The 16,666-nt window shown below is 42.5% G+C and overlaps 1 protein-coding gene across 1 annotated transcript in view; it reads left to right on the top strand.

Moving 5' to 3' along the window:
* The window catches only part of LOC120990976 (NLR family CARD domain-containing protein 3-like), a 111,332-nt gene that overhangs the window by 41,805 nt on the left and 52,861 nt on the right, over positions 1-16,666 (top strand). The window contains 1 exon segment of the mRNA XM_040419867.1: positions 2,457-2,543. Coding sequence (XP_040275801.1) covers positions 2,457-2,543 — 87 coding nt within the window.

Raw genomic sequence — 16,666 nt, 5'->3', positions numbered from 1 at the left:
CTTGGGGGTCCCGAGGAGAATAAAGGCAGCGCTCGTAGCGTGCCGTGCAAAATTTTAGACCCATTATTATAAGCCCCTCCTACATATACTAGGCCACTTCCAACAAACACCATACAGCTGAAATTATATTGTTGAGGATGAAGGTAAGAGTCTCACCCTCATCCTACACACAGGGGGAGATATATTAAACATTGTGCCACATAAGAAAAAAAACACTAATACTTACCTCCATGCTTCTGGCTGTGTTGCGATGCAAGCCTCTTCTGGGCTGTGTTCCATGCTGTACGCTGCCTGGCTCAGGTGCTGTGACAATGATGACAGGCTTTGTGCCTGCAGCCTATCAGAAGAACAGGGAAGGGAGACACCACTCCCTTGCCCCGCCGCAGAAATCAACCGTATCGCTGTCCTGAGGATGGCGATACAGATGAATGTAGAGAGATGAGCTCTTTCACAAAGGAAACCCTCATTTCCCATGGCCTTGATGCCTCCGCCCCCCACTTGTCTCCGATCGCCTCACCTCACCTAATTGGTGGTGCAGGCCTGTAAAAGAGGCAAATCGATGAAAAAATAATAATTGGACTGCTTCTAGGGGCTGTCCAGACCCATTAAATCCCCCCTGTGGGTGCGCCTCTGTGTGTCTGTTGGGTGGTTTGACAACCCCCCTCCTGGGCAGACCTGCGAAGGGAAACAAACTTACCTGCTTCCTATCGCTGACTCCTGGCTCCTTTGCCCCTCAGCCTAAGCTGCTCTGCTGCGCTCCCTGAAACTTTGTGGTTTATGCCACTGCAGCCAATCACTGGCCGCAGTGGTGACCTGCTCCCATTGCAACATGTGACCATTTGTCATGATACAAGGGGAGCAGGTCGCACCTGCGGCCAACGATTTGCTGCAGTGGCATCAAACTGGATGTTTACATCCATAAGCCCAGCAACCCTGAGAGCCAGTACTGGTAAGCAGGCAAGTCTGCGCAGGAAGGAGGGTTTTGCCAAAACCTTCCCAAAGGTGCAAAACCCCTTTAATATTGTTCAGAATCAAATAGATCTAAATATTAGTACTAAGTAGTATCCAATAAGATACATTTTATTAATGACATAAAAGAACATACAAAAACAAACATTAATATGTAGAGACCATACAGGGTGCCTGCATGAGAAGTCCACAAAACACTCCTCAGAGGAGTACGCCAAGCAGAGATAGCCCACACACACATCACTGGATATTGGGTAAGAAAGAGACTTTGACCGGATCGATCATGGACTGCAGTATCATTGTGATACACTTTAATTGTTTATATGGCAACGGCCGGAGCATATGAGTGTTACCCATACCATTTATATCCATGCCAGATGCATTTTTAGTGTAGGCAGTTGTGTCTATAGCCGGAGACAGCTTTTATATTTATATGCTGGCCCGGACATCTTCACACAGCTTTCCTAGACAGAGACTGCTGGCTTTATAGTGATCGCCATTATAGTAACAACAGTGTTTTGTGGACTTCTCATGCAGGCACCCTGTATGGTCTCTACATATTAATGTTTGTTTTTGTATGTTCTTTTATGTCATTAATAAAATTTATCTTATTGGATACTACTTAGTACCGATTCTCTTCAGTTGATACATATATTTAGGAGGTACATCCTTGTCAATAGTAGGCTGTGTTGATCCAGTTGAACCAGATCTAAATATTAGTCTCAAAAGAAGATAATTACCGTTTATGTATGTGTGTGTATTAAGACCAAGGGTTCAAATATGTTGAATAGTGCCTTTCTCATTTTTGGAAATAGCTAATTTGCACTCCATTTCCTAGAGGAACATGGCCTGGCCTATAAGACTCCTTAAACATACAATACTATCCACGCACCTCCCGACTGCCAGTTGATTTAGCTCTTTGCATTCAGGACCTGTTGATCATTTACACGAATCACATCCAGTAGATGATGTGCACCACACGTTGTCCATCTCTGTGGTGAGCCAAGCTGCTATGCATGTCCTGCTGCTGTTATGAATGGACTAAAGGGTTTTTTCCAACATCTAATTGACTGCTATGAATATACTGTATCATTTACTATTGTATATAGAAATATTTCATAAAGAAAAGAACTTTTGCAATACAAGTGTCCCTTGCTTTCTATAAGACTAGGCGCTCTCCACAAGGTGAGATAGTACTCCTTGGATCCTCAACAAAGACCTCTCACCCAGTTAAGCCAGGTCTCTCTGCTCTGCACTGATGCGGGGAAGTCACCCCAAAACATCTGTCTGCAGATCAGGTACTGGCTTTCCTATAATCCTAAGTTATGTCTCAAGGTCTGTTTAAAGTTCAAACCCTGACTTATAGGATAGCTACCTTCCAACTGGTGGCACCTAAGGTACAGCTTTTTTTTCTCTTTTGAAAAGAGATCATTTGCATAAAAATCTTTCTTTTTAACGCCAGTGTTTTTTCTAACGTCTATCCTCAGGCTTGGTGAAAATAACCTGGATATTGAAGCAATCACTATTCTCTCCAGCATTTTAATGTCTCCAGACTGCAAGTTAGAACTTTTGGGGTAGGTTCTTATTTTTTATCATCCCTTTTATTCCTACAATTAAAGAGCTGTTTAAAGTTCATTTTCATGTCTTCAGTAATAGGTACAATTTTTAAGTATGGATTTTGTCTATCCTAATGTGTCAGTTTTTTAAAAATACGTTTAGAATCAGTATGCAACAATATGCCATATCCTGGGCCTCACCTCTGCTTTATGGACTGTAGATACTGTAGATCTTGTAAACATTAACAAAAACACCTATATGGAAGATATTTAGAGGGGTTGCCCAGGATTAGAACTACATGGCTGCTTTTTTTCCCAGAAATAGTACCACATCTAGTATTGATGCCTGGCTCCAATAAAATGAACTGGGTTGCAATATCCCCTATAGTCTCTGGACAGGTGGGATGCTGTTTTTGGAAGAAAGCAATGTTTTTCCAACCCTGAACTGTCCCTTTAAAAGGTTATTCGTATCTCAGCCTTTCATGGAATAACCAGAAAACTATAATCAATCTGTTCAGCTCTTCCTGCTCTGTAACAGGACATCTGCAGCTCAGGCACCATGTTCATTGTGACAGGTAGGTGAGGTTTGACCTCTGTGGCTATCACCAGTGCCAAAACCAAAAGGTCTTGTTCTTGTTGAGAAAACAGGATGAGCATAATGATAATCATCAGTCTCTATAAAGAGAATAAATGTATAAAAAAGCAGGAGTATAAAATATGACAGGTGTAAATGTTTACTACGCTTTTTTGTCTGAATGATAATTGCCTTTTTTATTAGACAATATTATCTGCTACTGTTTTAGTAGCTTCTTGAACTGTACCTAAAAACAGCTGTACATGCACTGCAGTCACCAAGAAGTGTTGTGCCACTGGCCACCAGCATATATATATATATATAAAAACGTGCGGGCTTGCATCTGGTCCATGATCCCAGGTGGGGGCTCCATGTCCGTCTGGCTGTGGTTGCCCCCCTCTGGTCCCACACAGCTATCCGTTTTCACTTTTGGCACAAAGCTCATAGAGCTGTGCATTAGGACTCCCAACCTGTGTGAATTAGTTACTATTATGCATAATACACATGCGCTGGGTTCTTTATGTGATATGTCCTCACTTAAAATGGCTGACGATACTTCAAGCCCACAGGGCGCAGCCGCATAGACATGACTGAAACTTCATTATGACGCAAGAACGCACGTCACCTTGACATGCGCAGTTGCGCTGGAGGCACGCCGGAATATACGCTAAGTAGCTGGCAGCCGCCATTCTCCTCGTCTCTCCTTCCTCACTCCTCGTCAGAAACATCATTTAGTAAGCACTTGGCACTTTACATTATTGATTGCACCTGGCACTAATCATGGTATTTATATTGATTATGTATTTGTACGCATTTTTTCATATGAGATGATTTTGTTATGTAATGTAATCACTTTGATACTTGTGATGTAACCTTATGATATATTGAGTATACAGGGAGTGCAGAATTATTAGGCAAGTTGTATTTTTGAGGATTAATTTTATTATTGAACAACAACCATGTTCTCAATGAACCCAAAAAACTCATTAATATCAAAGCTGAATATTTTTGGAAGTAGTTTTTTAGTTTGTTTTAGTTTTAGCTATTTTAGGGGGATATCTGTGTGTGCAGGTGACTATTACTGTGCATAATTATTAGGCAACTTAACAAAAAACAAATATATACCCATTTCAATTATTTATTTTACCAGTGAAACCAATATAACATCTCAACATTCACAAATATACATTTCTGACATTCAAAAACAAAACAAAAACAAATCAGTGACCAATATAGCCACCTTTCTTTGCAAGGACACTAAAAAGCCTGCCATCCATGGATTCTGTCAGTGTTTTGATCTGTTCACCATCAACATTGCGTGCAGCAGCAACCACAGCCTCCCAGACACTGTTCAGAGAGGTGTACTGTTTTCCCTTCTTGTAAATCTCACATTGATGATGGACCCACAGGTTCTCAATGGGGTTCAGATCAGGTGAACAAGGAGGCCATGTCATTAGATTTTCTTCTTTATACCCTTTCTTGCCAGCCACGCTGTGGAGTACTTGGACGCGTGTGATGGAGCATTGTCCTGCATGGAAAATCATGTTTTTCTTGAAGGATGCAGACTTCTTCCTGTACCACTGCTTGAAGAAGGTGTCTTCCAGAAACTGGCAGTAGGACTGGGAGTTGAACTTGACTCCATCCTCAACCCGAAAAGGCCCCACAAGCTCATCTTTGATGATACCAGCCCAAACCAGTACTCCACCTCCACCTTGCTGGCGTCTGAGTCGGACTGGAGCTCTCTGCCCTTTACCAATCCAGCCACGGGCCCATCCATCTGGCCCATCAAGACTCACTCTCATTTCATCAGTCCATAAAACCTTAGAAAAATCAGTCTTGAGATATTTCTTGGCCCAGTCTTGACGTTTCAGCTTGTGTGTCTTGTTCAGTGGTGGTCGTCTTTCAGCCTTTCTTACCTTGGCCATGTCTCTGAGTATTGCACACCTTGTGCTTTTGGGCACTCCAGTGATGTTGGCAGCTCTGAAATATGGCCAAACTGGTGGCAAGTGGCATCTTGGCAGCTGCACGCTTGACTTTTCTCAGTTCATGGGCAGTTATTTTGCGCCTTGGTTTTTCCACACGCTTCTTGCGACCCTGTTGACTATTTTGAATGAAATAGAACAACATTGATTGTTCGATGATCACGCTTCAGAAGCTTTGCAATTTTAAGAGTGCTGCATCCCTCTGCAAGATATCTCACTATTTTTGACTTTTCTGAGCCTGTCAAGTCCTTCTTTTGACCCATTTTGCCAAAGGAAAGGAAGTTGCCTAATAATTATGCACACCTGATATAGGGTGTTGATGTCATTAGACCACACCCCTTCTCATTACAGAGATGCACATCACCTAATATGCTTAATTGGTAGTAGGCTTTCGAGCCTATACAGCTTGGAATAAGACAACATGCATAAAGAGGATGATGTGGTCAAAATACTCATTTGCCTAATAATTCTGCACTCCCTGTATGTCACAGTCCATTTTTTACCATTATATTTTATGATTGCTTGTAATCTTTTGAAATTGGCACAGTAATCTGGTTTGCTATATATATATTGAGCACTTTGTCTGTACACATTGCTTGAGGAAGGCTCCAGCATAGAGCCGAAACGTCACATGTCCTGCATGGGTGAATAAACTTTTTTCCAATTTTATTTTATGGAGTGCTGCCCGTTTTTCGACTTATATATATATAGACAAAAGAGGAAGGTTGGGCAGCACAGCTGTATAACAGGTACAGGCGGAGTGCCAGCGGCTGTTGATCCCCCTCCAAATAATAGGCTGAAGAAATTCCACGGCACATCCAAAGCGTAAAATAGTAGAAAAACTTTATTCACCAGACCCGCAACGTTTCGATTCGCTTCCTGGGATGTTGAAAAAGATCCCAGGAAGCGGATCGAAACTGTTACGACCATGGTCATGGTCGTGACTCCTGTATCCGCATGCTGTTGCCTGCGGTCTGGTTTGGTTGTTCAACCACAGGTGAGGGCCGCTAGTATGTTGCCTCACTTGTGGTTGCCGCTGGCAACATGTAGTTATTTTGCAGTTTAGCAGCCTGAGCTGGTGCTAGGCAGCTTGCTGCAATGTGCATGTGGTTGCACCTGGCAACCTATCTTTATTAGGTGTGTCTTTTGTATGTCTGGTGTGCACAGGGTTTAGTTATGTGTGCACTTTCTCCTTTAAGTAGCTGTCTTCCCTTCCCTGGTGTGAGAAGGGTTAATTCCCTTCTGTGTGTGTGAACACTGGGTGTGTCTGTGTGGGTGTAGCTACTTGGGCTATAAAGCCTCAGTGGAGACCTGAAGCTGAGGGGTACTCTAGCCTAGTTTGTAAGCTGGAGGCACCCTCCTGGTTCCTTATACCATCTGCCAGTGAGGGCCACCCTTGTGGTCATAAATGTTAGGTGATGTTAAATCTTGTTTGATGTTATGAAGATGTGTCTGTGGTATGCTTGTTTATTGCAGCTTATGGTCCTGGGTTCCTGTGTGATGTGTGGTGTGTGCTGTGTCCGTTTGTGTTTTAGGACAGCAGCACTTGCACATGGGTTCCAGGCTTTGTGTCTGTGGCAGGTGGGTGTTGTGCTTGTGGCATTTACCTGCCATTGCCATAAGTTGTATATGTTTCCCCTTTATTCTAGCCTGGCCTGTGAGACTCCTGTTCCTCCGTGTCTAGGAGGAACAGGTCGTCTTACCCTGCTCCTAGCTTTAGGGATCTGCGGAGGGTTACTAGGGATCCGAGGTTCCGGAGCATGAGCCCTCCTACCTTCAAGGTCGGCTCATGCAGCTAGGAGTCAGGGTCAGATTAGGGATGCGATAGGAGGTGACCTGCTCCCTAATTCTGTGCTCCTGGCCAAGCAGCGACCACCATCTTCCTTCATCGCACGGCTGAGGGTTTTCCCCATCCTCAGCCGTGACAGAAACGTTGCGGGTCTGGTGAATAAAGTTTTTCTACTATTTTGCGCTTTGGATGTGCCGTGGAATTTCTTCAGACTATATATATATATATATATATATATATATATATATATATAGTATATACCATAGGACTTTATGGGATGGACATTGTTTAAATTACTAGACTTCAGGAACTTGCTACCCTTCTGATGTCTGATTATTGCCATTCATATATGCTGTTATTGGTGGTCCAGAGGCATGGAATTTTAAAAGGTTTGTTTTACTTATTCCCTGTTGAATTTGAAAGATTTGACAATGAATAAGCTTACGCAGGCTACGTGAAAAAATCTTTACTAAGTGATTAAATATACGATAACACAAAGAAATCACAGAATAATAAAAAGTAAATAAACATCACTTGGTTAAATGGGGTGGAGACTCCGGCAATCATGCTATAACCCATGGCTGTCTACCCCGTTATAACACATGACCGACACCCTAGGGTGTACAAGAGAGATAGGGCAATCACATCCTACCATACTCACATCCTAGCTAGAATGGAGAGCCTGGTGGAGTCTCCTAAGTGAATGTATGTCATAATGTTTTAACCTGTTAGCCCCTCCTCCAGTGTGCAGCACGCATGTCTCTGAGATTAGGGATGAGCGAATGTTTAAAAAATTCGATTTGGCCAGTTTGCCGAATTTATTCACAGCGAATCGCGTAAAAAAAAAAAAGCTATTTCCTGGCTGCTGAGAGCCTTTATAGTGGGGTAGAACACTGTGCCTTGTAGTAACACGCATAGGGAGTCTGCTTTGGTACTAAAATAATACTGTGAGTCAGCATGACATGCAGATGGCAGGTATCGCTATTAGAATCACTGCACACTTTACTTATTTGGGCAGTCACGGGGCCAAAACTGACCAAATAACTCAAGTATGAACTCAGCCTTACAGGTAGATGTTAGCGTCAAGACGAAGCTCACTCCTTTTACACCATCACCAGCTGATTCCACATAGATGTTATCAGAACCTGTTCTATTAAACGCGTATACAAGTAGAGTCCCCCTGGACAGAGTGGAGAGGGTGTCAGCAGTTTGTGTTGACGGAACTGATTAATTTGCCCTTCCTCTGATCCGTCAGAACAATAACCTACAAAAAATGAATCCTGTCTGTGGAGCATACGCCTTCACTTTGTCAGCATTTGCCCAATAAACCATCAGTATTGCTAATGCCAAAATAAAACAGGAGTGGATATAAAACAGAGATGACTTGTGAATGGAATATTTGCATGTCTTCTGTGTTTTGTACCCACTCCTGCTTTTGGCTACCAAATCATAAGCCAATTCTGATGGGACCATACAGGCCTTATAGCTTACAGACAGGATCCGTTGTGAGTAGAGATGGCCTTGTGGTTCGCCTGGCGGCAAACTTGCGAACATATGGCGATGTCCACCGGCGCCATTGTCTTTTGCATTGCGCCAAACTTTGACCCATAACGCACACATCAGCTGGGACAGTACAGCCAATTGAGACGTTTCAGCACATGGACACCCACCCTTTCCCATCACAGAACCCGATCTGGCAGCCATTTTACATTCTGTGTTTTTCCAGTGTAGGGAGACGTTGCATTGTGGAGCAGGGACAGACTGTTAGGGACACCAAATGCTAGCTAATAGGGCCACAAAAGTCCTTTTAAGGACTGGTATAGGTGTGCTGTCGATAGGTGTGACATACAGAGGCGTGTGATATACTTATAATATACTTTCTAACATAGAAAGTATATTATAGTGCATTTGTATTGTGCAGCAGTTGTGTGCGGTTCTGCTGCAATACCGCAGCTATATAGAGGGACAAACGCTATTTGAATAACTAATTGCAACTGGTGTGATATACCTGTTGCCCCCAAAAAAAACTGATTGAGAGGTGTAATATACCTATAATATACTTTCTAACATAGAAAGTATATAGTGCATTTGTATTGTGCAGCAGTTGTGTGCGGTTCTGCTGCGATACCGCAGGTATATAGAGGGACAAGCGCTATTGGAACAAATATTTGCAATGGGTGTGATATACCTGTTGCTCCAAAAAAACTGATTGAGGGGTGCAATATACCTGCTTCCACAAAATACTGATTGAGGGGTGCGATATACCTGCTTCCACCAAATACTGATTGAGGGGTGCAATATACCTACTTCCACCAAATATTGATTGAGGCCTGTGATATACCTGCTTCCACAAAATACTGATTGAGGGGTGCAACATACCTGCTTCTATAAAATATTGATTAAGGGGTTCTATATACCTGCTTACACAAAATATAGATTGAGGGGTGCGATATACCTGCTTCCACCAAATATTGATTAAGGGGTTCTATATATCTATTTCCACAAAATACTGATTGAGGGGTGCGATATACCTGCTTCCACAAAATACTGATTAAGGGGTTTGATATACCTGCTTCCACAAAATACAGATTAGGGGGTGCGATATACCTGCTTCCACAAAATACTGATTGAGGGGTGCAATGTACCTGCTTCCACAAAATACTGATTAATGGGTATGATATAGCTGCTTCCACAAAATACTGATTGAGGGGTGCAATGTACCTGCTTCCACAAAATACTGATTAATGGGTATGATATAGCTGCTTCCACAAAATACTGATTGAGGGGTGCGATATACCTGCTTCCACAAAATATTGATTGAGGGGTTTGATATACCTGCTTCCACAAAATACCGATTGAGGGGTGCAATATATCTGCTTCCACAAAATACTGAATAAGGGGTTTCATATACTTGCTTCCACAAAATACAGATTGAGGGGTGCGATATACCTGCTTCCACAAAATATTGATTAAGGGTTTTTTATATACCTGCTTCCACAAAATGTTGATTAAGGGGTTCTATATAACTGTTTCCACAAAATACTGATTGAGGTGTGCGATATACCTGCGTCCACAAAATATTGATTAAGGGGTTCTATATACCTGCTTCCACAAAATACAGATTGAGGGGTGCAATATACCTGCTTCCACAAAATACTGATTGAGGGTTTGCGATATACCTGCTTCCACAAAATATTGATTAAAGGGAACCTTTCACCAGGATTTCACTTAATAAACTATTACCAGTACCTTATAGATTATCCTCATTGTGTTTCAATGCATTCTTGTCCCGCTTTCCTGGGATGTATATTCATGAAAAAAACGACTTAGAAAGTCCTCGTCTCCAGCTCCTGCAGTCACGCTAGAAGTCAAGGGGGTAGCCCTTCCCTCACTCCGGGCTGTAACTCCCCTGCCCTAACCCCTCCTCTAAGTAGTGTAACTGACACCCGACTCAGTCGCCGGGACCGCGCTTGTACTGGCGGCGCATGCGCCGTCGGTCTCAGTAGCAGCGCGATCCCGTCTATCGCGTGGACTGAAGCGCGATCCTGTAACTGAATCGCGCATGCGCCGTCCGTCCGTCCCCGATGCCTGCCTGTCTTCTGTTCTTCAGGCGCGCATGCGCCGCCAGTACAAGCGCGGTCCCGGCGACTGAGCCGGGTGTCAGTTACACTACTTAGAGGAGGGGTTAGGGCAGGGGAGTTACAGCCCGGAGTGAGGGAAGGGCTACCCCCTTGACTTCTAGCGTGACTGCAGGAGCTGGAGACGAGGACTTTATAAGTCGTTTTTTTCATGAATATACATCCCAGGAAAGCGGGACAAGAATGCATTGAAACACAATGAGGATAATCTATAAGGTACTGGTAATAGTTTATTAAGTGAAATCCTGGTGAAAGGTTCGCTTTAAGGGGTTCTATATACCCGTTTCAACAAAATACTGATTATGGGGCTTGATATACCTGCTTCCATAAAATACAGATTGATAGGTGCAATATACTTGCTTTCACCAAATATTGATTAAGGGGTTCTATATACCTGTTTCTACAAAATACTGATTAAGGGGTTTGATATACTACTTCCACAAAATACTGATTGAGGGGGTGCAATATACCTGCTTCCACCAAATATTGATTAAGGGGTTCTATATACCTGCTTCCACAAAATACTGATTAAAGGAACGGTAAACCTGCTTCCACCAAATATTGATTGAGGCCTGCGATATACCTGCTTCCGCAAAATACTGATTGAGGGGCGTGATATCCCTGCTTCCACCAAATATTGATTAGGGGGTTCTATATACCTGCTTCCACAAAATAAAGATCAAGCAGTGCGATATACCTGCTTCCACAAAATACTGATTGAGGGGTGCAATATACCTGCTTCCACAAAATATTAATTAAGGGGTTCTATATGGCGGATGCAGCAGCAGCATCATGCGAAGGCCACTGAATGGCACAATGACAGAGTCTGGAGTTGGCAGCAGTATGATGAGGCCACCGTGTTTGGAGGTAGCAGAAGCATCAGATGGTTGTCATCGTTTTCATGTACTTTTTGTATATTTGTTGTTTCATAATATATATTTTCCTCACACTTTCAGACGTCACACGACCTCACACGAGGTCATTCGGTCCATACAGCAAAAGGTGTTTTTCAGTCACCTATCAATTTTACAGGGAAAAAAACACTTTGATAGAAAAAATTTCACCACAATGTTATTCAGTTCATGCAGAAAAAACACAGAAAAAAAAACACTTTGAAAGAGTGGCACAATGACAGAGTCAGGAGGTGGCGGATGCAGCAGCAGCATCATGAGAAGGCCACTGAGTGGCACAATGACCGAGTCTGGAGGTGGAGGCATCAAGAGAAAGCCACCGAGGGGCACAATGACAGAGTTTGGAGGTGGCGGATGCAGCAGCAGCAGCATCAGGAGAAGGGTACTGAGTGGCACAATGACAGAGCCTGGAGGTGACGGATGCAGTAGCAGCATCATGAGAAGGCCATTGAGTGGCACAATCACAGAGTCTGGAGGTGGCGGCAGCATCAGGAGGTTGTCATTGTTTTCATGTACTTTTTGTATATTTGTTGTTTCATAATATATATTTTCCTCACACTACGTTATTCGGTCCATACAGCAAAAGGAGTTTTCAGTCACCCATCATTTTTACCGAAAAAAAAAAAACACTTTGAAAGAGTGGCACAATGACAGAGTCTGTAGATGGCAGTAATATGATGAGGCCACCAAGTGGCAAGGTGACATAGTTTGGAGGTGGTGGCAGCAGCCGGAGACCACAGGGTGGCAAGGTGACATAGTGTGGAGATGGCAGCAGCAGGATACCACAGAGTGGCAAGGTGCCATAGTTTGGAGATAATGTGGCATTCTCAAAGGGCCTGAGCAAACGGCAGGTGTCACGCATGAGCTGCCACTGGCTGACATCAAAGTTTTACAGAGGAGTACTCCTATCTGCTTGCATCATCAAGAAATCTGCTTGCATCATCAAGAAATCATTGATGGCCTTTCTCTGTTCGTATAGTCAGTCCAACATATGGAGGGTGGAATCATCGCATATCAGCCTATGTTGGGGGATGCCATGCTTTGCAGTATACAATTGGCTGAAGTGCATGCAAAGTTTACTGCACATTTTTAGGACGTCTTGCAGATGGTTGGAAGACTTCAGGAACCGCTTGACAACATGTGCCATGCAAGCCAGATGGCTCAGCCTACCTTGACGCAGCACCAACACCATGTTCTTCCCGTTGTCGGTCAGCATTAGTGTTGATTGAGCACCAAGGTGCTCATTGCTCAGGTGTTCTACCGACCTGAGCACAATGGAAGTCAGTGGGAGAACCCCAGGTACCCCCTGCTCTGAAGAGGGGAGGGTGTCTGGACTCTAGTTGAGCATAGGAGTCCCTGCTCTGACTCCATATATAGAGTCAGTGCTTGGGGACACCCCAGTGTATTTAAATCTAATTTCTGACAGGATTTGAACTCCTAAGCTTGCACATTAGAGGCAAGGACTTTATCCACTCAGCTATGAAGCTGAATGCTAACCTGTGTCAGGAAAAACCTCATAGTAGTTTCTGATGTAGTGAACATTCCTATTCAGCAGAAGACTAATTTTATATTTCTGTGCAGGTTAACATGTAGCTGTATAGTGTAGTGGTTAACGTCCTTGCCTCTAATGTATAAGGTTGGGAGTTTGAATCCCAGCAGAAACATTTATGAAAATTTTATATATATATGTAAAATTGTTTAGCCATAATATATTTACATATATTAATATACAGGGTGGGCCATTTATATGGATACACCTTAATAAAATGGGAATGGTTGGTGATATTAACTTCCTGTTTGTGGCACATTAGTATATGTGAGGGGGGAAACTTTTCAAGATGGGTGGTGACCATGGCGGCCATTTTGAAGTTGGCCATTTTGAATCCAACTTTTGTTTTTTCAATATGAGGAGGGTCATGTGACACATCAAACTTATTGGGAATTTCACTAGAAAAACAATGGTGTGCTTGGTTTTAACGTAACTTTATTCTTTCATGAGTTATTTACAAGTTTCTGACCACTTATAAAATGTGTTCAATGTGCTGCCCATTGTGTTGGATTGTCAAAGCAACCCTCTTCTCCCACTCTTCACACACTGATAGCAACTCCACAGGAGAAATGCTAGCACAGGCTTCCAGTATCCGTAGTTTCAGGTGCTGCACATCTCGTATCTTCACAGCATAGACGATTGCCTTCAGATGATACGAGATGTGCAGCACCTGAAACTACGGATACTGGAAGCCTGTGCTAGCATTTCTCCTGCGGTGTTGCTATCAGTGTGTGAAGAGTGGGAGAAAAGGGTTGCATTGACAATCCAACACAATGGGCAGCACATTGAACACATTTTATAAGTGGTCAGAAACTTGTAAATAACTCATGAAAGAATAAAGTTACGTTAAAACCAAGCACACCATTGTTTTTCTTGTGAAATTCCCAATAAGTTTGATGTGTCAAATGACCCTCTTCCTATTGAAAAAACAAAAGTTGGATTCAAAATGGCCGTCTTCAAAATGGCCGCCATGGTCACCACCCATCTTGAAAAGTTTCCCCCCTCACATATACTAATGTGCCACAAACAGGAAGTTAATATCACCAACCATTCCCATTTTATTAAGGTGTATCCATATAAATGGCCCACCCTGTATATTTAGAATATATAATATATTATAATATATATAAATATATTATGGCTAAAAACATCAGTAGTAGTTTCCTACATATTATACATTCATATATATCAGAAGTATGATTTTATATATATATATATATATATATATACAGTACAGACCAAAAGTGTGGACACACCTTCTCATTCAAAGAGTTTTCTTTATTTTCATGACTATAAAAAATTGTAGATTCACACTGAAGGCATGAAAACTATAAATTAACACATGTGGAATTATATACATAACAAACAATTGTGAAACAACTGAAAATATGTCATATTCTAGGTTCTTCAAAGTAGCCTCCTTTTGCTTTGATTACTTATTTGCACACTCTTGGCATTCTCTTGATTAACTTCAAGAGGTAGTCCCCTGAAATGGTTTTCACTTTACGTGTGCTCCCTGTCAGGTTTAATAAGTGGGATTTCTTGCCTTATAAATGTGGTTGGGACCATCAGTTGCGTTGAGGAAAAGTCAGGTGGATACACAGCTGATAGTCCTACTGAATAGACTGTTAGAATTTGTATTATGGCAAGAAAAAAGCAGCTAAGTAAAGAAAAACGAGTGGCCATCATTACTTTAGGAAATGAAGGTCAGTCAGTCAGCCGAAAAATTGGGAAAACTTTGAAAGTAAGGGCTATTTGACCATGAAGGAGAGTGATGGGGTGCTGCGCCAGATGACCTGGCCTCCACAGTCACCGGACCTGAACCCAATCGAGATGGTTTGGGGTGAGCTGGACCGCAGAGTGAAGGCAAAAGGGCCAACAAGTGCTAAGAATCTCTGGGAACTCCTTCAAGACTGTTGGAAGACCATTTCAGGGGACTACCTCTTGAAGCTCATCAAGAGAATTCCAAGAGTGTGCAAAGCAGTAATCAAAGCAAAAGGTGGCTACTTTGAAGAACCTAGAATATGACATATTTTCAGTTGTTTTACACTTGTTTGTTATGTATATAATTCCACATGTGTTAATTCATAGTTTTGATGCCTTCGTAGTCATGAAAATAAAGAAAACTCTTTGAATGAGAAGGTGTGTCCAAACTTTTGGTCTGTACTGTATATATATACAGTCGTGGCCAAAAGTTTTGAGAATTACATAAATATTGGAAATTGGAAAAGTTGCTGCTTAAGTTTTTATAATAGCAATTTGCATATACTCCAGAATGTTATGAAGAGTGATCAGATGAATTGCATAGTCCTTCTTTGCCATGAAAATTAACTTAATCCCAAAAAAAACGTTCCACTGCATTTCATTGCTGTCATTGAAGGACCTGCTGAGATAATTTCAGTAATCGTCTTGTTAACTCAGGTGAGAATGTTGACGAGCACAAGGCTGGAGATCATTATGTCAGGCTGATTGAGTTAAAATGGCAGACTTGACATGTTAAAAGGAGGGTGATGCTTGAAATCATTGTTCTTCCTTTGTTAACCATGGTGACCTGCAAAGAAACGCGTGCAGCCATCATTGCGTTGCATAAAAATGGCTTCACAGGCAAGGATATTGTGGCTACTAAGATTGCACCTCAATCAACAATTTATAGGATCATCAAGGACTTCAAGGAAAGAGGTTCAATTCTTGTTAGGAAGGCTTCAGGGCGTCCAAGAAAGTCCAGCAAGCGCCAGGATCGTCTCCTAAAGAGGATTCAGCTGCGGGATCGGAGTGCCACCAGTGCAGAGCTTGCTTAGGAATGGCAGCAGGCAGGTGTGAGCGCATTTGCACGCACAGTAAGGCGAAGACTTTTGGAAGATGGCCTGGTGTCAAGAAGGGCAGCAAAGAAGCCACTTCTCTCCAAAAAAAACATCAGGGACAGATTGATCTTCTGCAGAAATTATGGTGAATGGACTGCTGAGGACTGGGGCAAAGTCATATTCTCCGATGAAGCTTCTTTCCGATTGTTTGGGGCATCTGGAAAAAGGCTTGTCCGGAGAAGAAAAGGTGAGCGCTACCATCAGTCCTGTGTCATGCCAACAGTAAAGCATCCTGAGACTATTCATGTGTGGGGTTGCTTCTCATCCAAGGGAGTGGACTCACTCACAATTTTGCCCAAAAACACAGCCATGAATAAAGAATGGTACCAAAACACCCTCCAACAGCAACTTCTTCCAACAATCCAACAACAGTTTGGTGAAGAACAATGCATTTTCCAGCACAATGGAGCACCGTGTCATAAGGCAAAAGTGATAACTAAGTGGCTCGAGGACCAAAACGTTGACATTTTGGGTCCATGGCCTGGAAACTCCCCAGATCTTAATCCCATTGAGAACTTGTGATCAATTCTCAAGAGGCGGGTGGACAAACAAAAACCCACAAATTCTGACAAACTCCAAGAAGTGATTATGAAAGAATGGATTGCTATCAGTCAGGAATTGGCCCAGAAGTTGATTGAGAGCATGCCCAGTCGAATTGCAAAGGTCCTGAAAAAGAAGGGCCAACACAGCAAATACTGACTCTTTGCATAAATGTCATGGAATTGTCGATAAAAGCCTTTGAAACGAATAAAGTGCGTGTAATTATATTTCACTACATCACAGAAACAACTGAAACAAAGATCTAAAAGCAGTTTAGCAGCACACTTTGTGAAAAAA

The sequence above is a fragment of the Bufo bufo genome, chromosome 2, assembly GCF_905171765.1.
Source record: "Bufo bufo chromosome 2, aBufBuf1.1, whole genome shotgun sequence".
In the NCBI taxonomy this organism is placed as follows: domain Eukaryota; kingdom Metazoa; phylum Chordata; class Amphibia; order Anura; family Bufonidae; genus Bufo; species Bufo bufo.
This window is presented reverse-complemented; position numbering and strand designations above follow the sequence as displayed.